Raw genomic sequence first — 27,139 nt, forward strand, 5'->3', positions numbered from 1 at the left:
TGGCCCCAAGTCACCTTATTAGCTTGATGACCAAGTGAAGATTTGTACTCTGGACTCACTGGTCCTGATCCAGCAATTTAAACACTATGGTGCACTAAATTCGTACTCAGGGAGTGTGAGTAGCCTGCCTATGGCACTCTGGGAGATATGTGGGTCTGCAGGATGGCTCTGTAGCCCAGCAGGTGAAACTTCTCCAGCTTGAGGGCCAAATTCCCTTGTGGGACCAGAGACAAAAGTGGGCGGGCCAATGGATGCAAATTTTACCCTTTGTGCCTTTGTACCGTAGGCTGGTTTCTACACACTCACATACATATGTCCCCCATCCATTGTCAGAATTCAAGGGTGCATTGCAGCCAACCCAAAAATCTCAAGGAGGGTGCAAAGTAGGGCCGGAAAGGAGCATAGCTTGGGAAGCCCCAGACTGGCATGAGGTTCTCTATCCCTGCTCTATAGGAGAGGCAGATGGGTTCTATGAGGAATGCATTGTCAAAGCCGGCCTGACCCATGGATAAGGCAAGGTGAGGCACCTGCCCTGAGTGCTGGAATCCCAAGAGGCAATGCCCATGCAGGCAGTGGCACCAGTTTCTGGTGAGAACTCACAGATCGTACGAGATTTCAGGACGATCTTGTGAGATCTTGTGCTTTGCAGGCACTGCCACACAACACAGGTCAGAAAGGCATGGTGTCACCAGTGGTATGGCAATGGGGGACGGACAGCAGTGGGAGGGATGTAGCATGTTCTAGTGGTGAAATGAGACACACCTCCCCTGTGTCAAGGTCTCAAAGAGTGGCGTGCTATGGGGATGTCTCTTCCACCAGCATATTGCCCAACTTTTGGAGACCCCAAACTGGGACACACGTCTTCTGGGATGCACTCCTGGGTGAGTCACATGACCCACACCTTGCTCTTGCCCTCCCCAAAGTGTTTTTTTTGGGGGGGGAGCACAGCGCAAGAGTGTGTGAGATTGTGGCACCCAAAATAGCCGCTATGGTCACATGTGAAAAAATGTCCCATTTCCCCCGGGGGCACTTGGCAGGTATGCGCCAGAGTGTGCATGTAGATTATTGCCTGTCTGTTAATATCTCAGAAACAAGAGTAGGGGATGAATGTTCAGGGCTGGGGGCTTTTCATAATGCACTGAGCCTCCCAAGTGGCTAGTAGAGGCAGAACACATTATGCGTGATATGCAGATTTGCTCAGTTAAAATTGTTTTCACAAGTGAGAGAATTTTACTCTACTGGGCATGGCATTTGCTTCAATATGGTTCCCCACCCCTACCCCCGGCCATGCAAGTGTGTGCAGATTTGACAACAGGGATGAGAGAAGGTGAAATGCAGTAAAGGAGGCTCTTGAGCACCCATCACCCCTGGCCATTGATCATGGGCCTAATGGGAGTTGGATTCCAACAGCTGTTGCAAACCCAAAGGTTCCCCATCCCTGCTCTAGATGACAGCTTCCTGCCCCTACAATTAGTTATGATTCTTGGGTGCTAAAGCAAAAAAATGTGTTCCCTTTATAGGTTCCTTTGCCATGCAAATTGCAAAGCTCATGCCAGCCCTGGGGAATAAATTAGTCTGCAGTTCTGGATATATGTTAACTATGTGGACCTGTATATGCACAGGCTGTGCCTCCATCTCACATCTGCTGATCGATGGAAAACCCTGTTCGGATTCAGGCTTGGTTTCTTCGACACTACCCTATCCCAAACTTTTCTCTATATACGCTTGAGGACTAGCACTTTTACCTTTGGAATAAATAAAACATTTCCGCTCCTCTGGAATCCATCTTCTGCTGCTGCAGGCACCTGAACCTGAGGGATAAGCATAGAGCCTCGGCTTGGAAAGTGAATTGTCACTTTGGAGTTCACTCAGGCTGCTTTGTTTGTTCTTGTCTTTCTCGTTAGGACAATTACTGTCTTCCGCCTGAGCAGCTTGACTCAGTTTCTGGTTCAGCCTTCGGAATGGAAAGGAGGAGCTCGGCACCAGGACGACATCTTATGTGCAGCGTTTCTACCCCCGCAGACTCTAGTTACAGGTAGTGGAACGTTTATTGCCCAATAGATCACCCTGCGATTAGCAGTTGGGTCCGCTGTCATCTATACGCATGGCTAGAGCTGATGCTGTCCAGCCTGGCTTAGCTACTCAGCTCTTGGCAGAGCTGAATTACCTACAAGACACAGACAAATGACATCTTTTAAGAGGCAGACAAAGAAAGTGGGACATCAAGTGTGTCATGATGGGATTGATCCTCCTCCTCCTCCTTCCGCATGGGGTTGGGCAGGTAAAGCTCCTACCAAGTCAGTGGAATGACATTCAAAGAAGATGCCCAGGTGGGTCTGGATGTTGCCAGAGAGGATCAAGAGAGAGGCATGGGTCATAAGGTTACCAGATTTTTTCCAATGAATCCGGGGACACTTTTCAACTTCAATGGATTTTGTTTGGGGACCGATTTGTAAATCCAGGGACTGTCCCCGGGAAATGGGGACGTCTGGTAACCTTAGCGTGGGACCCCTTTGTGCTCAGGCTGAAGAGCTTTCCTAACTTGGAATGAGCTTAGGTCAGGGGTTCCCAACCTGCGGTCCATGGGCCAGAAGCGGCCCACGGAAGCCATTTAACCAGCCCACGAGCTGCCCCCAAACTGAGCTGCCCACTCGACAAGTCCCTGCGTGCTGCGCTAAACCGGCGCAGCATGGGGACTCTCTTTTGTGGCTCTGGAAATCGCTTGTGCACATGCCCAGATACCGAAAATCATGTCCACGCATGTCTGTGGTGCCGGAAAGTGCTTCTGTGCATGCCGGAAATCACGCCTGGGCATGCGCAGAAGTGATTTCCGCCGCCATGGACATGCACAGATGCTATTTCCGGCATCGCACTGTGGCGGTCTGGCCCACAGAGGATCTCTGCAGGAGTGATCCAGCCCATGCCCAGTAAGCCTTGTGGACTCCTGGCTTAGGTCTTGTCACATGGCTTATTGACATTCAATAAGTTTGGATCAGGTCTAGTTGAACATTCTTATAGCCCGTAGTCAATGGTGGTGGTGAGCAATCAAACTCTCCACCAATGGTTGGTTGATGAGGGAAAATGGGGCACTGCCCCACCAACCTCAGTGTGCATTCAGCACTGCCCTACCCTGCTTGCCAGGCTTACAACCAGTTGAGCCTTGGATGCAGCATCCTAGTTTGCACCTTGTAGAACTCTGCAGCGGGAGGAGGAAGGCAAAACTCGAATTAGCTGGCCCCACCTGTCATTGGCTCTGAATCCAGCTACTGTTGGACTCCTGGACTTCTGCCCTACCAATCGCAGTGAGCACCAGCCCCCACTGCTCTCTGCTTAACAACCCACAATTTTGGGACACACCGTTTAGTGTTACCACAACGTGCCTAGCCTCCCCCCTCAGGCCCATAGGTTCTCTCTTTCCCCTCTCTTGTGGCATGGCTGTGAGAAGGAGTTTGGAAGCTCACTGGGTTTGAACTCGCAACCCACCTGAGCCCAACAAACAGTGGTTAATCTTAACTTATCTTAATTGGCGTTTCTGTGTGCTGCTCTGGTTCACCAGAAGCAGCTTTGTCATGCTGGCCACATGACCTGGAAGCTGTCTGCGGACAAACGCTGGCTCCCTCGGCCTATAGAGCGAGATGAGCGCCACAACCCCAGAGTCGGACACGACTGGACCTGATGGTCAGGGGCCCCTTTACCTTTTACCTAATCTTAACTATGGTTAGTGGAAACAAGCCAACTTCAAAAGTCACCTGCACCTACCATGCAAAATCAATATATGATCTGAATTGTTGAAGCAACTAAGGGGGCAAGGCAGTAGGAGGGGTTAGATGCAATAGTTGCTTGAAATCAACAGTTTTTAAATATAAAAGTTATGCTAATATGCTCGTTTGGTTTTGCCTGCACCTTCAGATAAGAGCCAAGCAAGTCACAATGTGGCCAGCTCAGCTTTAGAATTTAAAGCTCCTAATCTCTCACTGGGCAGAATCAGGCTAGAAACGGTCCTAAGATGCTCTCAGTGATGGACAACCCATTGGTTAAACCAGACACCCCCAAACTTTGGCCCTCCAGATGTTTTGGACTACAATACCCATCATCCCTAACTACTGGTCCTCATAGCGAGGGATCATGGGAGTTGTAGGCCAAAACATCTGGAGGGCCGCAGTTTGGGGATGCTTGGGTTAAACTTTATCCTTTCTTGTCAACCTCCTGGCAGGATCAGGATGTATCCCAAGTATTTGATGATGTGTCTTGAAACTGAAAGGTGAGACAATGCCTCTCCTGGGAGTATGGCCCACGACCTCTTGCTTAAATGCTGAGTCAGCTGACCTGCTATATATTATAGATTCTCTTTGCAAATGAACCTGATGTTTGATCCAAAGTCAGTTGCTGTTCAGTACCTTTTGAACAGCTAAGCACAAAGAGCAGTATCCAGCAAAGCAGATCTACTAATGCAATGACTTTTGACCATGCCACAGAACCTCCTTTCCCTGCATGCCTCTGGGCCCGCTAAATCTGTTCTGGTGGTTCCATTGTGCAAGCTGGAATTTTTGTGAGTCTACTTCATTAGATACCGCCCAAAGCTTGAGACAATTGAACGTTTAAGGGAAATGGCATTGAAATGTTCACCTGATAAGGAAAGCTGAATGCTGGAAACAGAAATCAGATGGGACAATAAGATTGGGTGATGGAAGGTATAGGCTGTATGACTTATTTTAGCATCTGTACAATAGAATTTTATTTTATTTTATTTGAAATCAGACCTTGCTGTTGTTCTAACAGCTCTGGCTTGTATTCCCCACAGGCCTGTGAAGCCACAAAAAGACATTGCATTTTCACAGCACATTCCCCACTTTAAAATAAAGAACTCACGTTACAAAATTTCATCTTTGATTATAGCCCACCTTGAAAGTGCATTGACTTTTCACTGTCTATTTCAGGGAGTTCTGATGGTGACATTGTTGTATGGAATAACAGCACAGAAAGCGCCTGCTCTAAGCTGCACTTGAATTCCAGGAGATCACTGAAATCCAGCTCAGGTCAGTGTGAAACCATAATATGACCCAAATTTTATGAGAGCAAAAAAAAAAAGAGCAAGGGGAAAAAAAGCTGTGGGGTCCCTGTAAAAATGGAGAGCACTAGGACCTAGGAGGAGTGTGATGATTCTGCCTTCCTTAATTTAGGGAAGGGAAATGACACTGACAAACAAAACTTCAGGAGGAACCTTTATTTGCAGTTTGGTCTAAGCAAGGAGCACCCAAGAATGTAACATTAGACCAGAGGGTTATCAACCTTTTTAGGCCAGTGGGCGTATTGGGCGTATTGGTGCCAGTCACAAAATGGCTGCCATGGGGTGTAGCATAACTCAAAATGGCTGCCATGGGCTGTGGTATAGTACAAAAGTGCTTAGCTGCCAAGTATCCCATTTTTCGCGGGAAACCCCCAGATTTTAATCCGTTTCCCGCTGTTCTCCCGAATGGAGAAAAATCCCGGAAATCCCCCGGATTTCCTACCTGCCAGGGAGCCTCCATTTTGGGTGCTGCTCTGCCCATGTGTGGGCACCAGAAATACGGCAGAGCGGCACCGGAAGTCGCTTCTACGCATGCCCAGCAGCCATCTTGGTTGCAGCTGCATGGCGGCGGCCATCTTGGTGGTGGCCGCATGGTGGTGGCCATCTTGGTAGTGGCCACATGGCGGCAGCCGAGATGGCCGCCGCCATGCAGCCAGCACCAAGATGGCTGCTGGGCATGCGTAGAAGTGACTTCCGGTGCCGCTCTGCCCTATTTCTGGTGCACACACATGGGCAGAGCACCCCGGAAGTTGCTTCTACGCAACTTCTGGTGCTGCGCTGCTGCTGATCCTGCATTTTTCAGTGGGAGACTTGGCAGGTATGCAAAAGTGCTGCTAATGAAACAGCAGAAAGAGAGACAGAATCACAAAAATGGTGCAAGGCCAGCAACCCTGCCTCAGCAGCCTCATCAATGGGGAGAAGGCACCTTATCAGCCAAGCTTCATTCACAGGGGGAACCTTTTTGCATCTCTCCTCTGTCCAGAACAGATGGGGGGAAAGGGTGCCCCATCCTGGCATCCAATGACATGTGGAGCAAGTTTAGTGTAGGAGAGAGTCTGATCCAATGCACTGAACAAGAAAATCCACAAGCCTCTTGAGCACTGTTTGTTTTCGTGGAGATATTTATTGAGACATTTTGCAGGCACCGTAGCAGGTTCTGGTGGGTACACTGCCACCCACATGCTCCACATTTGCAACTCCTCCACAAAGCAGGAAACTGCCCACCATGGCCCTGGTTCTGAATGTACGGTTGTAGACCTGAGGCATCTTTCAAGACCATCCAGTGGAAGCTGATTCCACAGAGGTGGACCAAGGCATAATAATAATAATAATAATAATAATAATAATAATAATAATAATAATAATTTATTATTTATACCCCGCCCATCTGGCTGGGTTTCCCCAGCCACTCTGGGTGGCTTCCAATAGAAAAATAAAACACAATAATCTATTAAACATTAAAAGCCTCCCTGAACAGGGCTGCCTTCAGATGTCTTCTAAAAGTCTGGTAGTTGTTTTCCTCTTTGACACCACCGAGAAGGCCCTCTGCCTAGTTCCCTGCAACTTGGCTTCTTGCAATGAGGGAACTGCCAGAAGGCCCTCGGTGCTGGAGGTGGAGACGCTCCTTCAGGTATACTGGACCAAGGCCATTTAGGGCTTTAAAGGTCAGCACCAACACTTTGAATTGTGCTCGGAAACGTACTGGGAGCCAATGTAGATCTTTCAAGACCGGTGTTATGTGGTCTCGGTGGCCGCTCCCAGTCACCAGTCTAGCTGCTGCATTCTGGATTAGTTGTAGTTTCTGGCAGGTTATATTGGAGCCATGTCTCCCCACAAACCTAGATGGTCACCCCAAGGAACATTCACTTTATCCCGAGGGTATGGGGGAAGCAGTGTGGAGAATACAGACCCTAAGATTCCCTGTGATAACAAGCTGCACGTGGAGCTGATAATCTGCACTATCAGTCCAAGAATAATTTGACAAGTATCTGCCCCTGGTGCCAGGAGTGGTGGCAAAATGCTCCTTATTATATGGACAGATGTTACAGACAATCAGTTCCCCATGTGGTTGCAAAGCTGCTGCAAACAAGTTATCCACTTGGTAAATGGTCGTTTGTTTTCACCCTCCTAGCACCCTAAGTCTCTCATTCTGTGGGATAAACCAGGCTAGAAAAAACTTTGAACTATGAAATCACTAATAATGAGTTCCAGCTCTGGGATTGTTTATGCCTTCGCTGTGTCAGAGTGACAAAGTGTTGGGCGAGGTTGCTCTTCCTTGGGATGGGGCTCGCTAATTCCCCATCGCTCTCAAGGCTATTGCTTCTGTTTATTGCCCTGGATCCACGTCAGTGTTTCTTTATATCATTACCTCCAGCAGGGAACATTCCCTTAATTTTCGCCTTCTTTTGGTGAGGGGTGATAAATAATTGCAGGCGACCCTCCCGGAACAGAGCCTCACAGAGCTTGCCTGCCCCACCCCCCCTCCTTTGAGGCTGTTCATAACCTGAAAAATTTCATTTGGTTGAAAGTCTTCACACTCTAATGGTTATCATACATTAAGCGCTGTGCTAGCAGGCAATGCGTAATTGTTCCCTCCGCTACAAACCACAGCTTCCATTATGGAAGAAATACTGGCGGATATAGTGGGGTGGGGGTGGGGGGGGCAGAAAGGGGCTCTGTAGCAGGGGGAGAAACACATCTTCAGCTAACATAACAGAGGGCTTTGACAAATCGTTTTTAATTGTTTCTTATTTAGGTTTCTTGACACTTCTCCCAAGACAAACATATGTATATCTTTAATCTTCTGAAATCCCGCTGTCTATGTTGCCTATAAAACACTAGGCAGAATGATATGATGGGGCACTTTTGATCTATTGCTTCTATGTCAGCCACAGGAAAGGAGGTTTCACCCTCCCTCCCTTTTAAACACACAAATGGGAGAATGCCTAATTTTCACTGTATAAATAATCCCTAGTTCTATCTAGATGTGCCAGGAACAAACTCTAATGGGCATGAATGCAATTACTTTGTTGAAGGAAGATTTCCTGAACGCTTGAGAACCTAAAATGTAGCGTGGAGATTGTAATGAGCTAACAGGACTACCCATCAGCCCGATTCAGTGGATCTGGGTATCATCAAGCCGTTGTATTCTGGACCGGCATCATTACAATAACATGTTTTGGAGTCCTTTGAGAATTCCGATGATGCTGGCCCAAGATGTGAAGACCTGAAGGTACCTTTATAAAAGAGTGATGCTGTAGAAACAAATGGGTAGGCCTTTCCTTACCTGGCTAGTAGGTGGAAGAACCTACCAACCTAGCAGTTTAAAAGCATGCCACTGCAAGTAGATACAGTGGTACCTCGCAAGACGAATGCCCTGCAAGACAATTTTTTTCGCAAAACGAATGCGAATCTGATGGTCACTCACAAGACAAATTTGTTTTGCAAAAAATTCTTCTTGAGAATTGCGGTTTCCCATAGGAATGCATTGAAATTTAATTAATGTGTTCCTATGGGCAAAAAAAAGAAAAGAAATTTCAATGCATTTCTATGGGAAACCGCGATTCACAAGACAAATTTTTCGCAAAACGAATTGACTCGCGGAATGAATTAAATTAGTCTTGCGAGGCATCACTGTAAATAGGTACAGTGGGGAGGTAAACAGTGTTTCCATGCACTCTGGTTTCCCATTGTACCAGAAGAGGTTTAGTCCTGCTGGCCACATGACCTGGAAAGCTGTCTATGGACAAATGCCAGCTCCCTTGGCCTGAAAGCAAGATGAGCGCCGCAACCCCATAGTCACCTTTGAGTGGACTTAACCGTCCAGGGGTCCTTTACCTTTACCTTTTACCTTTTACCTAGAAGAACAATAGACAGAGTTGTGTGTGAGAGCTAGAAGCTAAATGCTGGAAGATGGAGAAAGAAGCATGTCTTGCTGTGCGCTGTTCTGTGCTGGTCTTTGGGGCTCCCTTGGAAACCTAAAAGGGGGGGCAAAATCTATGTGAGTGTTAATGCTGTGAACCCCCGTGTCCCATGCTCTGGTGGTATATTTGTGTAAATAAAACCATATATCCTAAAGATACCATAGTCTCCACCGACCTTCATTCCAAGGAAGCCGTAGCCTGGTAAGTACAGTTGTCCCTGGAATCTCTCGCTGCTTGGGAATACAAGTAGAGCATAACAATATTATAGCCATCTCCTAAAATCTGGTTGTATGCCTGCACAATTTTGCAGTCTTATATGAAGGAGTCTTTCTACCAAACTTCACCAAGTTTAAAAAGCAGCGAGAGGCTGTGGAAGTTTCCTATGTTGTCAAACAAAACACAGGCCTTATTTCCAAATCTTACCTTCTGATTCGCTATGCAGGAGCAGCAATTTTATAGTTTTGAACCCATAGGCCATAACAAAACTGAACAAGCGTATAAACCGAGGATGGCGTGTAGGAATGAAATCATTTCAGAACTGAACAAACATATCAAAATGCAAATGATGAAAATCAACAAATCTCCTTGTAAAAAAAATGTTGCCTTCTATGCCAAAGAGGTATTTTAAAAACTTTCGGCAGTAAAGGTGAAAGAGGCTGCTTGCTCAGAAACCCGCCTCTCCCCAATTGCAATGTGAGTGACAGTTCTCTCTAAAATAAATAAAAAATCTAGTTGCAAGGAAGTTAAAATTTAACAGTCAATCCTTCTTCCCAGGGAACTGGTTGGATGCTTCTTGAATTACAGAGTGTAGCTCTCTAAGTATGTGTAAGAATGTTTTCTCCTCCTGCCTACCAGAATCCTGTTCTCACAGCGGGAAACCCAGTAGCAGGATCTGAGCATGACAGCAACTCTCCTCACCTGCGATTCCCAACAACTGGGATTGGAAGGAACAGTGCCTCCAAAAGGATTAGCTGCTCTTTGTAAAGCATCCCATGCAACAGGAATAATAATAATAATAATAATAATAATAATAATAATAATAATAATAATTTATTTTTTATACCCTGCCCATCTAGCCGGGCCTCCCCAGCCACTCTGGGTGGCTTCCAACAGAATATTAAAAACGCAATGAAACATCAAACATTAAAAGCTTCCCTAAACAGGGCTGCCTTCAGATGTCTTTTAAAAGTCAGATAGTTGTTTATTTCCTTGACATCTGATGCCCTCTGCCTGCTTCCCTCTAACCTCACTTCTCGCAGTGAGGGAACCACCAGAAGGCCCTTGGAGCTGGACCTCAGTGTCCAGGCTGAACAATGGGGTGGAAATGCTCCTCCAGGTATACTGGACCGAGGCCATTTAGGGCTTTAAAGGTCAGCACCAACACTTTGAATTGTGCTCGGAAACATACTGGGAGCCAATGTAGGTCTTTCAGGACTGGTGTTATTTGGTCTCGGCAGCCACTCCCAGTCACCGGTCTAGCTGATCGCCAGTGTGATGTCCATGGCAGACCCTCCAAGTTTCCCTATTTTCCTGTAAATACCTTTCTGTATTTACAGAAGCCATCCTGGTTTCTGATTTAGTCCTGGAATGTCCGACTTTTCCTTAGGATGTCCCTATTTTCACCAGAGAAATATTGGAGAGTATGGAGTTATGTAACCCCCAAGCCAAGGAGATAAGTAACTATACAACCTTCAGAAGATATCTGAAGGCAGCCCTGTATATTTTAATGTTTTATTATGTTTTCATATATGTTGGAAGCCACCCAGAGTGGCTGGGGCGACCCAGGCAGATGGACGGGGTGGAAATAATAAAATCATTATTATGGAATAGGATGTCCCTGTTTTCATTGGAGAAATGTTGGAGGAATTGCCCTGGGTGAACCTGCAGAGTTCTTCCTTGGTGTGGAAAGAAGCATTCTTTTGTGGCCAATAAAGATGATGGCAAGGTGAACTGGTTTGGTTTGCGGTTTGTGTGTGGTTCCCACACACAAGACAGCGTCTCCTGGTTGCAAATGTTCCCTGTGGGCCCCAGAATGTTACTGACCCCCATGTACAAAATTGGCTCTACATAATAAATAAATAACACACATACAGCATGAGAAATGTGCAAAATGCCATAGGTTTTATAGCTCAGGTATGGGCAGAAAAGTACATTGGGACCTACTGGTAGTTCTCTGGTGATTTGCAATAGATTGACCAGCGTTTTTGATTCCCAGCAAAAGCAACTGTGGAATAGGACTTTTCCTGCTTAAATGAGGTTGCCCAAATGGGAAATGGGAAAAGAAACCTTACCCAGGAGTGGATGGCATGGCACTGAAAATAGGCTCAGAAGCACCCATCTCAACAGTGTTTCGTAGCTGGATCTGGCTGGTAAATCCCGAGGTTCAAATGAAAAACATTGATCTGGCAAGCCTAAAATCTGCCTGCCTCTGTAGCTCTTCCGAAAGCCAGCTTACATTTTTTAATATAAAAAAGTGCAAGTTCCTAGTTGGCATGGCTGCATCCGTTTGGGGGGCTTTGGGTGAGAAAGTTGCCGAAAGGAAAATTACCGCTGGTGCACAGGTGGGATCTCTCTCCCTGTCCCTCCCCGCCCTGGGGTTTCCCTTCCAGCAGCTCTCATGCCAAGCCCTGCAAACAGCTTTTTAAAAACCCAAAGGAGTTCTAAAAGCAGTTTTGAGACAGCTGCTGAGAGGAGAAGTCATAAAAAAATAAATAAGCTGAAGTGCATACGGAGAAAGCACCTGTGCTTGGGGAGGTGGCCACTGTTGGCATCTCGAGAGCATACATTTCTTTTTTTAGAACCTAATCAGGAGCTTCTCTCGCAGGCTCTCAGGTGCAGCGGAACGTAACTTCTGCTGGCAGGCTGTCCTCTAGAAGACACACACTATCTGCAGCTGACTACGCCAACTCTGACGAGAACAGTCATTCCATTAGTAGGCTCTTCTTCCTGGAGGCGAGGAACGTTTCGGTGTCAGGTAAGGGAACGGCATTTCATTTTCTATGGCCATTTGGATGAGGGGTGAGAAGGGAAGTAGGACCACTTCACCGGCCCTGCTGAGAGAGCAGCCAGCTCTTCCTCTTCCTCAAGTGTCACCTAGGAAGACCAAAAGGTGCTCTATCGCAGTGTTCCTCAGCCTTGGGCCTCCAGCTGTTTTGGAACTACAACTCCCATCATCCCCGGCCACTGGTCCTGCTAGCTAAGGATGATGGGAGTTGTAGTCCCAAAACAGCTGGAGGCCCAAGGTTGAGGAACACTGCTCTATCGGACTGCAGAGCAAGGGAGAGGTGAGAAGTAGGGCCACTCCATCGACTCTGCTGAGAGACAACTTGCCTTTGGCTCTTCCTTTCTCTGAACAGTTATCACCCCAGCTTGTTTTCATAAGAATACCATATTTTTAAGAACGTGCTCACATTTGATTCCCCACTCCCCTTTTCCTTCTGTGCCCTCTTTCGATTGAAATTCTGAGAGCAGGGACTGGCTGGTGTTTTGTTTTTGTTTTTTAAAAAACACACTCAGTAAGTTGCTCTGAGAGCTTTTTCAGCTGAAGAATGGTGTAAAAATGATTTTAATAAAGAAAGTATGGATGGATGCCAACTCAGCCTACAAAGCGATCCTAATTACAGGAAGCCAGCATAAAGTAGACCAGTTGCACACTTCGTTCAGGAGGAATATGACCGATATCACCCTTTTTCAGGCTAAGTTCTGCTGGGTTGCTTGGACACATGATTGAGCTGGAAGGGTTTTGGAATAGGTGAAAATCTCTCCTTGCCCTGACACAGAAGGAAGCCCCCACAACAGCCCTTTGGGTGGACTTGTGCTGGTGTAAATTACACTGGCTTAAGTTTTGCTGACTGAGCCCTCATTGAGAAAGCCCAAGATCTGCCAGATCCCAACTTTCTCAACCTAGGAGATCTCAGGTTTGGATTGTACTGCTAATTGAATGTTTACAAGTGACAGCAGGCTTCCTCCCAGTATGGGCCTCCCACCAACTCATTCCTCTTCCCCAATCCCCAGAATGTGGAAGTTTTCTTCATAAAGAAGATGATTCAAGTTTCTTGGCCTTTCATGACTACCCTTTTCTGCAGCCTTTCCTCTGGAGCTACAACAATATCCTTTTTGAGATGGAGCGACCAGGTTCTGTAATGTGTCACAGATTTATATAATGGCATTATGAAAGTTGCTCTTTAATTTCCAGGCCCTTCCTTGCAATTCCTAACACTGAGATTGCCCTTTTCCCTGCAGAAGCAATGGCACACCTGCATAAACACACGTGAGACATGCCAGTTACGTAATACCAAATAACACTACCAGAGAAGAGCTTCTTCCTTCTTCTTTTGGGTTAGGATCCATCTCTTATGAGCATTAGGAAAGGGAACCTTTTTTGCAGCCCAATGCACACCTTCTCTTGTGGGCAACCTTCCAGACCCCTGCAGAAATGAAGACTGAACTTTCTGCTCACCAGCTTCTTAGCAGAGAGTTAAATCCTGCTGGGTGCTCCTTTTACAGCATGTTCACTATAGGGAATCATAGAATCATAGAGTTGGAAGAGACCACAAGGGCAATCCAGTCCAACCCCCTGCCAAGCAGGAAACACCATCAAAGCATTCTTGACATATGGCTGTCAAGCCTCTGCTTAAAGACCTCCAAAGAAAGAGACATGGAGGAGGTGCAGACAAAGGGTGTCACCTGGGGAAATGAGGTGTGGCCTAGTGAGCATCTCAAGTGTTATATAAAGAGGCTTGGAGGGCCACATTTGGCCATGGGACTTGAGACTGAGGCTTCTCAGAATGTCCACCTTTCATCTACTGTCATGGACTGGCTGTATGCATCAGCTGGGGAACCCCCAGGGGAAGAAGGCTCAGAGCCTGGGGGTTAGTGGTGGGACGCCAACAAGTGGTCAGAGAAAGAAGGAGCAAACTGAGGGAGGAGGAAGTGTCAGAAGCTGAAGAGGCAACAGGGTTTAGTGAGCAGGAAAAGGCTGTGGCAGAGGGCAGTCCAGACTCAGAGGCAGGAGAGGAAGAGGGCTAGGAAACAGAGATGATGCAGGATGATGAAGAATCCAAGGAGTCTCCCGCTCCTGCTGCAACCAACTCCCCTTCCCCCTGGTCTCCCAGAACACCCAGAAAAATGAAGAGGTAGAACAATGAGAGGCAAGACGATGGAGCCTTCGATTGCTGGGAAAGAAACCAGGGAAGGAGAGTGGTGGGAAGGCAAGGACCTTCAGTCTTCACAACTGCCTCTTTGGGGCAAGACCAGCTGGGCAAGTCCACTTGGAATGAGCTATGTTGTTTCCTTGAATAAAGAGTTAACTTCACTGACATCAGGTGCTTTATTGTTTTATTGCTAACCTACCTGACTCCAGCTCCTGGCATCTAATTTATTGCTGCCCTGGAGCTTGCTTGCTGTCTCTGCTATCCTACACCACTGCTGTGTGCACATTTGAATGCCACAACCAGATGGGTGCAATGAGTCTCACCTAAACGCTGACCTCCTAGTTGAATGAGAAAGGCACATGTGATCAGCCTCACTCAGACAGTTATATCCACCAGAGATATCCCTGCTTGATTGGAGCAAATGTCTATCTAGTCAAGCATTCCCCCCCCCCCCAACTGTGGCCTGAAGCCCATAAGCAAGGCATGAAGACAGGAAAGCCTTGTCCTGTTTGCCTTCCAACAACTGTTATTCAAAGGTAAACTGCCTGAGGACATGAAGGCTCCATAGCTAACAGACTTACCCTCTATGAATGTGGCATTTAAAGCCATCTAAGCTTAGAATCATAGAATCATAGTGTTGGAAGAGACCACAAGGGCCATCCAGTCCAACCCCCTGCCAAGCAGGAAACACCATCAAAGCATTCTTGAAATATGGCTGTCAAGCCTCTGCTTAAAGACCTCCAAAGAAGGAGACTCCACCACACTCCTTGGTAGCAAATTCCACTGCCAAACAGCTCTTACTGTCAGGAAGTTCTTCCTAATGTTTAGGTGGAATCTTCTTTCTTGAAGTTTGAATCCATTGCCCCGTGTCCGCTTCTCTGGAGCAGCAGAAAACAATCTTTCTCCCTCCTCCATATGACATCCTTTCATATATTTGAACATGGCTATCATATCACCCCTTAACCTTCTCTTCTCCAGGCTAAACATACCCAGCTCCCTAAGCCGTTCCTCATAAGGCATCGTTTCCAGGCCTTTGACCATTTTGGTTGCCCTCTTCTGGGCACGTTCCAGCTTGTCAGTATCCTTCTTGAACCGTGGTGCCCAGAACTGGACACAGTACTCCAGGTGAGGTCTGACCAGAGCAGAATACAGTGGTACTATTACTTCCCTAGATCTAGATGCTATACTCCTATTGATGCAGCCCAGAATTGCATTGGCTTTTTTAGCTGCTGCATCACACTGCTGACTCAAGTCTGTGGTCTACCAAGACTCCTAGGTCCTTTTCACATGTACTGCTCTCAAGCCAGGTGTCACCCATCCTGTATTTGTGCCTTTCATTTTTTTTGCCCAAGTGTAGTACCGGTACCTTACATTTCTCCTTGTTAAAATTCATCTTGTTTGCTTTGGCCCAGTTGTCTAATCTGTTAAGGTCATTTTGAAGTGTGATCCTGTCCTCTGGGGTGTTAGCCACCCCTCCCAATTTGGTGCCGTCTGCAAACTTGCTCAGGATGCCCTCAAGCCCATCATTCAAGTCATTGATAAAGATGTTGAATAAGACTGGGCCCAAGACAGAACCCTGTGGCACCCCACTAGTCACTACTCTCCAGGATGAGGAGGAGCCATTGATGAGCACTCTTTGGGTTCGGTCAGTCAGCCAGTTACAAATCCACTGAATGGTAGCATTGTCTAGCCCGCATTTTACCAGCTTCTTTACAAGAATATCATGGGGCACATTGTCAAAGGCCTTGCTGAAATCCCGCTTAGATGCGGGTGGTGCTTTTGGTTAAACCAGTGAGCTTAGGGCTTGCCGATCAGAAGGTTGGCGGTTCGAATTCCTGCCATGGGGTGAGCTCCTGTTGCTCGGTCCCAGCTCCTGCCAACCTAGCAGTTCAAAAGCACCTCAAAGTGCAAGTAGATAAATAGGTACTGCTCCAAGCGGGAAGGTAAACGGCGTTTCCGTGTGCTGCTCTGGTTCGCCAGAAGCGGCTTTGTCATGCTGGCCACATAACCTGGAAGCTGTATGCCGGCTCCCTCGGCCAATAATGCAAGATGAGCGCCGCAACCCCAGAGTCGGTCACAACTGGACCTAATGGTCAGGGGTCCCTTTACCTTTAAGCTAGGATTGCCGTATTTCAAAAAGTGGAAGTCCAGACACATACCGTAAGTTGTTGAGCTTTTCTTGGCCAAAGTTGTTGAACTTTTTAAGGCAAAATCTCAAAAAAAGGAGATTTTTGAGCTTTTTTTAAGGTAATTTGCAACAACAACAAAAATCCAACATGGGTTGCCGTATGTCTGTGTTTTCCCGGAAGGACATGAAGGCTCCATAGCTAACAGACTTACCCTCTATGAATGTGGCATTTAAAGCCATCTAAGCTTAGAATCATAGAATCATAGTGTTGGAAGAGACCACAAGGGCCATCCAGTCCAACCCCCTGCCAAGCAGGAAACACCATCAAAGCATTCTTGAAATATGGCTGTCAAGCCTCTGCTTAAAGACCTCCAAAGAAGGAGACTCCACCACACTCCTTGGTAGCAAATTCCACTGCCAAACAGCTCTTACTGTCAGGAAGTTCTTCCTAATGTTTAGGTGGAATCTTCTTTCTTGAAGTTTGAATCCATTGCCCCGTGTCCGCTTCTCTGGAGCAGCAGAAAACAATCTTTCTCCCTCCTCCATATGACATCCTTTCATATATTTGAACATGGCTATCATATCACCCCTTAACCTTCTCTTCTCCAGTCTGTGGTCTACCAAGACTCCTAGGTCCTTTTCACATGTACTGCTCTCAAGCCAGGTGTCACCCATCCTGTATTTGTGCCTTTCATTTTTTATTTTTTTTGCCCAAGTGTAGTACCTTACATTTCTCCTTGTTAAAATTCATCTTGTTCGCTTTGGCCCATTGTCTAATCTGTTAAGGTCATTTTGAAGTCTGATCCTGTCCTCTGGGGTATTAGCCACCGCTCCCAATTTGGTGTTGTCTGCAAACTTGCTCAGGATGCCCTCAAGCCCATCATCCAAGTCATTGATAAAGATGTTGAATAAGACTGGGCCCAAGACAGAACCCTGTGGCACCCCACTAGTCACTACTCTCCAGGATGAGGAGGAGCCATTGATGAGCACCCTTTGGGTTCGGTCAGTAAGCCAGGAAGTCCTGGTGAAGTAAACCAGGAAGTCCTGGTGAAGCAGTCCTTACCTGCCTCTTCTTATCCCCCCCTCCACCTTGCCACCTGACCACCCCACCTTTTGACTGTTGCAGATATTAAATATTGCACAGTTTGAAGCAACTGGAAGCATAAGAACTGACTCCTTTGGAAATGAAGCATTGCCCAGATTCATGAAAATATCATTTAAACTCTTAATGGCAGAACTTTCTTCAAAACAGAATTTAAACATCAAAAATATCTATACAATATCTTGCGCTGTCCAGCACAGGTTCAGCATCTTACAAAATATGAAATAGTCCAAATGGACCTAAAAGCAAAAGTGTCTCTCTCTCCCCGACCTGCTTATCACATGTGACTAACAGCCACCACCCTTTCAGGATGGCAGATTTGCAACTGAATACCTTTATCACTTGATCAAAAGTTCACTCTCAATACAGAGTAAAGAAACAATCAACAGGTAATTAACTAGTTACAGCTCAGAGTCCTTTTGAAAAACTTTCTGGTTCGCCAGAAGCGGCTTAGTTATGCTGACCACATGACCCGGAAGCTGTACGCCAGCTCCTTTGGCCAGTAAAGCGAGATGAGCGCCGCAACCCCAGAGTCATCCGCGACTGGACCTAACAGTCAGGGGTCTCTTTACCTTTGCCTTTACCTTTACCACTTGATCAGAGGTTCACTCTCAATACAGAGTAGAAAAACAATCAACAGGTAATTAACTAGTTACAGCTCGGAGTCCTTTCGAAAAACTCTTGTGGAAAACCCCCAGTGTTTGCAATACACATTTAGCCATATTAAGCTTTCATTAATACATGCACCTTTTTCATTTCTGTGTGAATTAAAGCATTATACTTAACAATGACAGTCCCGGATCATTCTGGGTGGACCAACCTGGTCAGGAACTATCAATCCGATCCAATCCCGAATCAGGCTGGTTCCATTTGAGATCTCCACCGTCCCTCAATTCTGCCTCCTAGTTCAAACTTGCTTTTTGTAATTGGCTTTCTCCTCAGTCTTGCCTCCTGATTTGCCCCATGGCTCCTCTTCCCTTCTCCTGCCTCCCCCCAGATTGTTGCCCATGGCCCAGACCTAAGAAAATTGAGCTGACTGTCCCTGAGATAAGACTGTAAATTCCAATAAACCAAATGAGCAAATGTGTAGGAGAAGCCTGTTTGCATGCAGAGTGTCAAACTCACTATTGATTTATACCCCTTGCAAGCCAGCAAGGCGCTGCAGGATGTTAAGTCATGATAGAATTTGGTCCAGTGGGGAGTTTTGCAGCAGCTAATCTTGAGAGTATAAAACCGTTTCTCATCTTAGCAGCTTTTTTCCAGGTGTTTTCTGAATCAAATTATCGTTATTTCCCCTCCAAGGCAAATTGGAATCTTTCTGCAGATTTATCTGCAATGATTTGGGAAATCTGTTGCCTTAAGGGTTTATTTAGGGTTCTTTGGTGTCCATAAAGAACATACAATTGACAAGAAGAACTTTGGTTTGCCAAAGAGAAAACCATTTACATAAAGATTTACAGTCTCATGTGAAACTTTTGCAAATAGAAAAATAAAAGGTTGTGAAAATGAGTTCCCAAGGCCCAATTTCTTTTTTCTGTAACTTCTTTCAGTTTGGAGAGCCAATGGATTGAACCGTATTTCACTGCTGCTGGAAAGCTGCAGTATTAAAATGGAGTCTAAAAGCCAAACAAAAAAAATACAAATCTAACTGGGTTCATTCACAGTGGGGGAATTGCTTGTGGTTAGAGAAGGACAGTTGCATTGAGAAAGTTAAGCACAGAAAGTGATGCACAATAATTCAAGTTCAAGGTAATCTTAAAACTCAGGGTACACTCACATGGGAGCAAATGCCATTGGACTTACCAGGACAAGCATCCAGGTGACATGGATTTTTTTTTATGCCGTGCTTTTCAATCAAGCAATTCTCAAGGCTTATTATCAATAGATAGAAATACATCACACAAACACAACATTCCCCAGCAACCCTTAGCCTTCTTGTTGGAATGGGTCCAAGAGATATTTTCCTTTGGTCCTGCAGTCCCAGGTTGACTGATATTTAAACCTGAGTGCTCTTTCTAGCAGGGATGGGGAAGCAATCACTTCACAGCTGCTCTCTCTCTCCCTCTCCCTCTCCCTCTCTCTCTCTCTCACACACACACATTCAGGGGTGGGGAACCTCTCTCAGCCTGAAGGCTGCATTCCCTCCTAGTCAACCTTCAATGGGGCTACATGCCATCTGTCTGCAAACAAAAGTGGGTAGGGTTGCCAGACTCAATAGTGGACAGGACTTCTGTGCCTTTAATTGCCCTGCTCTCTTTTGAGTCTGGAAACCTTAAAGAGAAACCAGCAGACCCTTTGCTTGGAAATTAAACAAAGGGTCTGCTGGTTTCTCTTTAAGGTTTCCGGACTCAAAAGAGAGCAGGGCAATTAAAGGCACAGAAGTCCTGTCCTCTATTGAGTCTGGCAACCCTAAAAGTGGGTTGAGCAACAAATGTTAACATACCACACTTTTCCATGTATAAGACGAGGATTTTTTATTTTTTTACTGTAAAATAATGTTTAAAAATGGGGGTTGTCTTATACACGGATAGTGCATAGGGGACACTGGTGATTGGTTGCAGCCGCGAGCTGCATCTTGTCTGTGGTTCTTTGGTATGTGATTGTTGACTGCGGCAAGGGCTGCTTTTGATTGGCTGCTGCTGCGGTAATTTGGTGTGTGATTGGTTGTATCGTCAATGGCTGCTGTGGATTGGCTGCCGCTGTGGCTATTGGGTGTTTGATTCCCATCTGCTGTTGTTGGGTGAGCAGACGCTTGTTGGGTTTTGCGACGCTTACTGGGCATAGGCCAGATCACTCCCGCAGAGATCCTCCGTGGGCTAGGCTGGCGCAATGCGATGCAATGCCAGAAATCCCGTCTGTGGAAATTGCTTCTGCATATGCCCAGACACCGAAAATTGTGCCTGTGCAGAAGCAATTTTCAGCATCTGGGCATGCGCAGAAGCATTTTCCGCTGCTGCAGACATGATTTCCGGTGTCTGGGCATGTACAGAAGCGATTTCTGCGGTCACAGAAAAGAGTCCCATTGGCGCGCTGTGCCGGATTAGCGCAGCACACGGGGACTCACCGAGAGGACTGCTCGGTTCTGGGGTGGCTCATGGACCAGTTAAACGGCCTCTGCGGGCCACTTCCAGCCCATTGGCCGCAGGTTGGGGACCCCTGAGTTAGATGTTCCCAGAGTTAACTGGACTAATGCACCATGGTCTTCATGTTTTAGGAGGTGCAAACCTGGTATCCTGTGGAGGTGCTGGTTACGTGAGGTTTTGGAACACACAGAGAGGCAAGCTGCTGGCAGAGTTTGAAGCCCATAGCGGGGTGGGGTCCATTATCATGGCCACTGATCAAAGAAGCCAGTACCTCATAACCGGAGATCTGGTTGGATGGGTGAAGATCTGGAACATAGAGGTAAGTGGAAAGAGTCATACATCAGTCCAGAAGAGGTGAGGCAGACTGAAAAGTAATAAGCTTCTATTCAAAGTCATGGCCCAAGCATGGTGCATTTAGTTTCCAGCCTCTTTTGTGTTCATTTTTTTTTAAAAAGTATTATCTGATGTAAATCATTCCAAGTAACATAACTAGCAGCTCACTCCTCCAACTGGGGCTTAGTCAAAGCAGGCCCCATAACATAGTAGTTGAGCCAACAGTTTGACTCAATATCAGTTTGACTCAATATTTGCCTGTCAAAATTTCCAGGTGTAATTTCCAAAAATTGCTGAAATTTCCGGGAAAACACAGACATACGGCAACCCATGTTGGGTTTTTGTTGTTGTTGCAAATTACCTTAAAAAAAGCTCAAAAATCTCTCTTTTTTGAGATTTTGCCTTAAAAAGTTCAACAACTTTGGCCAAGAAAAGCTCAACAACTTACGGTATGTGTCTGGACTTCCACTTTTTGAAATACGGCAATCCTAGCTTAAAGGTAAAGGGACCCCTGACCATTAGGTCCAGTTGTGACCGACTCTGGGGTTGCGGCGCTCATCTTGCATTATTGGCCGAGGGAGCCGGCATACAGCTTCCAGGTTATGTGGCCAGCATGACAAAGCCGCTTCTGGCGAACCAGAGCAGCACACGGAAACGCCGTTTACCTTCCCGCTTGGAGCAGTACCTATTTATCTACTTGCACTTTGAGGTGCTTTTGAACTGCTAGGTTGGCAGGAGCTGGGACCGAGCAACAGGAGCTCACCCCATGGCAGGAATTCGAACCGCCAACCTTCTGATCGGCAAGCCCTAAGCTCACTGGTTTAACCAAAAGCACCACCCGCATCTAAGCGGGATTTCAGCAAGGCCTTTGACAATGTGCCCCATGATATTCTTGTAAAGAAGCTGGTAAAATGCGGGCTAGACAATGCTACCATTCAGTGGATTTGTAACTGGCTGACTGACCGAACCCAAAGAGTGCTCATCAATGGCTCCTCCTCATCCTGGAGAGTAGTGACTAGTGGGGTGCCACAGGGTTCTGTCTTGGGCCCAGTCTTATTCCACATCTTTATCAATGACTTGAATGATGGGCTTGAGGGCATCCTGAGCAAGTTTGCAGACGGCACCAAATTGGGAGGGGTGGCTAACACCCCAGAGGACAGGATCACACTTCAAAATGACCTTAACAGATTAGACAACTGGGCCAAAGCAAACAAGATGAATTTTAACAAGGAGAAATGTAAGGTACCGGTACTACACTTGGGCAAAAAAAATGAAAGGCACAAATACAGGATGGGTGACACCTGGCTTGAGAGCAGTACATGTGAAAAGGACCTAGGAGTCTTGGTAGACCACAAACTTGAGTCAGCAGTGTGATGCAGCAGCTAAAAAAGCCAATGCAATTCTGGGCTGCATCAATAGGAGTATAGCATCTAGATCTAGGGAAGTAATAGTACCACTGTATTCTGCTCTGGTCAGACCTCACCTGGAGTACTGTGTCCAGTTCTGGGCACCACGGTTCAAGAAGGATACTGACAAGCTGGAACGTGTCCAGAAGAGGGCAACCAAAATGGTCAAAGGCCTGGAAACGATGCCTTATGAGGAACGGCTTAGGGAGCTGGGTATGTTTAGCCTGGAGAAGAGAAGGTTAAGGGGTGATATGATAGCCATGTTCAAATATATGAAAGGATGTCATATGGAGGAGGGAGAAAGATTGTTTTCTACTGCTCCAGAGAAGCGGACACGGGGCAATGGATTCAAACTTCAAGAAAGAAGATTCCACCTAAACATTAGGAAGAACTTCCTGACAGTAAGAGCTGTTTGGCAGTGGAATTTGCTACCAAGGAGTGTGGTGGAGTCTCCTTCTTTGGAGGTCTTTAAGCAGAGGCTTGACAGCCATATTTCAAGAATGCTTTGATGGTGTTTCCTGCTTGGCAGGGGGTTGGACTGGATGGCCCTTGTGGTCTCTTCCAACACTATGATTCTATGATTCTAAGCTTAGATGGCTTTAAATGCCACATTCATAGAGGGTAAGTCTGTTAGCTATGGAGCCTTCATGTCCTCAGGCAGTTTACCTTTGAATAACAGTTGTTGGAAGGCAAACAGGACAAGGCTTTCCTGTCTTCATGCCTTGCTTATGGGCTTCAGGCCACAGTTGGGGGGGGGGGAATGCTTGACTAGATAGACATTTGCTCCAATCAAGCAGGGATATCTCTGGTGGATATAACTGTCTGAGTGAGGCTGATCACATGTGCCTTTCTCATTCAACTAGGAGGTCAGCGTTTAGGTGAGACTCATTGCACCCATCTGGTTGTGGCATTCAAATGTGCACACAGCAGTGGTGTAGGATAGCAGAGACAGCAAGCAAGCTCCAGGGCAGCAATAAATCAGATGCCAGGAGCTGGAGTCAGGCGTAGGTTAGCAATAAAACAATAAAGCACCTGATGTCAGTGAAGTTAACTCTTTATTCAAGGAAACAACATAGCTCATTCCAAGTGGACTTGCCCAGCTGGTCTTGCCCCAAAGAGGCAGTTGTGAAGACTGAAGGTCCTTGCCTTCCCACCACTCTCCTTCCCTGGTTTCTTTCCCAGCAATCGAAGGCTCCATCGTCTTGCCTCTCATTGTTCTACCTCTTCATTTTTCTGGGTGTTCTGGGAGACCAGGGGGAAGGGGAGTTGGTTGCAGCAGGAGCGGGAGACTCCTTGGATTCTTCATCATCCTGCATCATCTCTGTTTCCTAGCCCTCTTCCTCTCCTGCCTCTGAGTCTGGACTGCCCTCTGCCACAGCCTTTTCCTGCTCACTAAACCCTGTTGCCTCTTCAGCTTCTGACACTTCCTCCTCCCTCAGTTTGCTCCTTCTTTCTCTGACCACTTGTTGGCGTCCCACCACTAACCCCCAGGCTCTGAGCCTTCTTCCCCTGGGGGTTCCCCAGCTGATGCATACAGCCAGTCCATGACAGTAGATGAAAGGTGGACATTCTGAGAAGCCTCAGTCTCAAGTCCCATGGCCAAATGTGGCCCTCCAAGCCTCTTTATATAACACTTGAGATGCTCACTAGGCCACACCTCATTTCCCCAGGTGACACCCTTTGTCTGCACCTCCTCCATGTCCTCCTTGGGGGCTTCTACCTGGCTGGAAAGTGTCCTTGAACTGAAGATGATGGAGCAGTGGGTTTGTGTGGGGTGGAAACATCTGACTTTTATATGGAATGTAGCCCACTGTAAGAATCATACCCACCAATCTGCCCATTTTTGCCTCTGGTCACACCAACCTCTGGCCCCCCAGAAGCTGCTCAGAAGCCCCCAGAAGAATGTGGCTTTTGGCCTGGAAAAGTTCCCCATTCCCGCTATAGGCTATTGTCTCTCTTTCTGCACTAGATATTCCCACGCCTTGTCCTTTCTTTCTAATAACCTTAGCACTTGCTTCTTTTCTTCCTCCCACAAGGATTACTGCCTTATTTTGGGAGAAAATGTGAATTACCAGCCACCCCCTCTGATCAGATCTTTCCAGATGCACGATGATTGTATCACTTGCCTGGAGACCTGCGTACGAAACAACTGCCTCTTTATCCTCTCGTCTTCTGCAGACTGCAGCATTGTTCTTACTGATATTTCTGGCGTTCCGTTTGGAATATTTGGGCAGGTAGGAAGGTGGCTGTTTTCACTGTGTTTTTGACATTACTATTTGCTTCCTCTCAACGTTGCACTCATTACCATCATTTAAGAATAAAAAGTTGTCAAGGATTCCCGCGGAGATCTTTCCCCAGGGGAAGGCACATAAAGACCAATATAGTGTGCCAGGTTCTCTCTCCCTTGCCAAAAATACAGAAAGCAACAACTCACAGGGACTTTGGCACATCTCCCCGTTAAATGCGCCAAAGGCAATGTTTGAAATTGCAGAGAGGTAAAAGCTTTCCTCAAAGCACATATAACTCAAAGAAATAATTGAATGGGTTGTAATTTGTCTAAATAAAGCAGTGATGTTGAGAGCACTGCAAATCCTGAATGTGAGACACAGCTGATACAAACTCTATGACCTTATTTTTTAATACACTCTCATTGGCCAGCTATAGAGGTAGCAGCTTTTAAGACATCAGCTATTAGGACATTAATGCCCAACCCGTCTTTGGAGATGAGGGCCTCACATTTATTAAGCCAATTCAAAGTGGTTTCATTATTGGATTGTTCAAAAAACCAGCAACACCACCCCATGGTTTCTGGAAGTCTGATGTCTGACATATTTTGAAGCTTCAGGCACTGCAACAGCAGGACAATGTTTGTTCTAGGCAAAACAATTTCCAGAGAGGTATGCTTCAAAGAGTGGCAAAATAATAATAATAAATATATCAAGGTTTATCTGGCAGGGAAGGAAGCCCAGAATAAAACATAAAGTCATGTTTGGTAGAAAAGAAAGCGATGGCTTCACTCTACTGGACTTCCAAATCTACTTTGAGGCATCATGTTTATGGTGGACAAAATATTGGATATTATTGGAAAATATCAGAGTGTTAAATTTGGAAGGATATGATATACACTTTGGGTGTCATGCCTACCTATGGTATGGAAAGGCAAAAATGTATAAAATCTTTACAAACCATGTGATCAGAAAAAAATTATACAGAATATGGGAAAAGTACAAAAATCTATAACAAAAGAAAACACCAATGTGGATATCCTCAACTGAAGGAAAACAACAAATAGGGATAAACAATGATTAACCTATAAAGAAATCCTAGATCTTACAGGACAGGAACCAAGGTTGAACAAACCCGAGGAATTAAAAAATGTATTAATGCATTGGTTACAGATACATCAGATTAACGAACTGCTTAAGAAAGATTAGAAAATTGGATTTGCAGAACAAAAAACCCAAATTACAGTGGATTTATTAGATAAAAAAAAGTATTATCAAAAATGAACAAACTGCTGCTAGAGTGGGAAACAAAAGAGGAATTTGTGAAATCAAGTATGATTAAGTGGACACAGGAATGTGGGTCATAATATTAATTATGAGCTATGGGAGAATTTATGAAAAGTAAATATGAATTTTATGGCATGTTACACATTAAAAGTAAATATGATGAATATGACCCACAGATGGTACTTAACACCTGCCAAACTAGCAAAAATGTTGGGACTTCAGCCTTAGTCTCCTGAACAGGAGATGGAACACATACACCCTCCACCAGTTCTCTGATGAAAATATGGACGTCCTACCATGCCCTCTAACATTTCTGCTGTGAAAATAGGGACGTTCTAAGGAAAAGTGGGACATTCTGGGATCAAATCAGAAACCAGGATGGCTTCTGTAAATCTAGAACTGTCCCTGGAAAATACAGACGCTTGGAGGGTCTGAGATGGACCTCTCTTGCGAAGCTCTGATACGTGTATGTACCCTCTGTTCCTTCTTAGGAAGGACATTGGAGGATTGGAAATCATGTTCCATCCTTCCCCAAGGAGGAAAACAAGTATGACGCAGAGGAGGAGAATGATATTAAAAAGAACACCGTATCCTCGGTTGAAGAGGAAGAGCCTCCCCCTATTCCAGTGGAACAAGCTGTACCTGCTACAGAGGATAACGACAACTTCGCATGTGTGTAAGTAATTTCCCTAAAAGCTTGATTTACAGTGACACATTTGGAAAAAGGGAGGCTATTAAGACAGAGTCAAAGTATATAATTATCAGGAGCTTCCTTTCAGAGATAATATTTTAAATAGGCCTGGCCAGGAAATGGATTTTTTGTTGGAGATCAGAATCTCCACCCCACCAGTAGCAGTTTTTCCTTGGGGTCCAAGTCAGAAAGGTTTGAGGGAGACAAAAATGATGCTGGAGAATTTAGTCCGGGAGTGTTTGGGCCATCAAGTGAAGATAAGCCATTTCCTCTAAGCTTTCGAGGTGGGTATTAACGCCTAGTAGGTGTTTTCTGAAATGAGCCAACTCTACAGGGCCCGAGAGCTCCTTTTTCAGCAGATGCCCATCTGACTTCAGAGGTATCTCAGGATGGCAACCAGGGAAATGGCCTTCTTCATGGTGGCACCCAAGTAGAGATGGGAGAGAAATTCTATACAGTTTGTATTTAATTTATCTAATTTGCACTCCTCCAAACACAGCCATCCTTCAGATTTTTGCCATGCAGTTTTCTAGTCAAGTAATGTGCACATAAATGCATATACTAGGATATGTGCATATTAGGCAATGCAAACAGATGCACACGTGAAACTCGGAAAATTAGAATATCGTCGAAAAGTACATTTATTTCAGTACTGTAATGCAACTTATTATTTTTTATTTTTCTTTTAATTTTTACAAATGCTTTCTTTCCAAAATTCCACAGTAATAAAACAAATAGTT

At 45.9% G+C, this 27,139-nt stretch overlaps 1 protein-coding gene across 7 annotated transcripts in view; it reads left to right on the plus strand.

Moving 5' to 3' along the window:
* Window positions 1-27,139, plus strand: part of WDR49 (WD repeat domain 49) — a 100,110-nt gene that overhangs the window by 62,389 nt on the left and 10,582 nt on the right. For 4 of the 7 annotated variants that reach the window (XM_060274403.1, XM_060274407.1, XM_035132371.2 and 1 more), the window contains 6 exons: window positions 1,905-2,035; window positions 4,938-5,036; window positions 11,816-11,965; window positions 20,589-20,776; window positions 24,233-24,430; window positions 26,200-26,384. In XM_060274403.1, coding sequence (XP_060130386.1) covers window positions 1,905-2,035; window positions 4,938-5,036; window positions 11,816-11,965; window positions 20,589-20,776; window positions 24,233-24,430; window positions 26,200-26,384 — 951 coding nt within the window. Of the gene's footprint in view, window positions 1-1,904; window positions 2,036-4,937; window positions 5,037-11,815; window positions 11,966-20,588; window positions 20,777-24,232; window positions 24,431-26,199; window positions 26,963-27,139 lie in introns of those variants that run through there. The other 3 variants (XM_060274405.1, XM_060274406.1, XM_060274404.1) reach the window with 3 other exon arrangements.

This window comes from Zootoca vivipara, chromosome 5 (genome assembly GCF_963506605.1).
Source record: "Zootoca vivipara chromosome 5, rZooViv1.1, whole genome shotgun sequence".
NCBI classification, from domain to species: domain Eukaryota; kingdom Metazoa; phylum Chordata; class Lepidosauria; order Squamata; family Lacertidae; genus Zootoca; species Zootoca vivipara.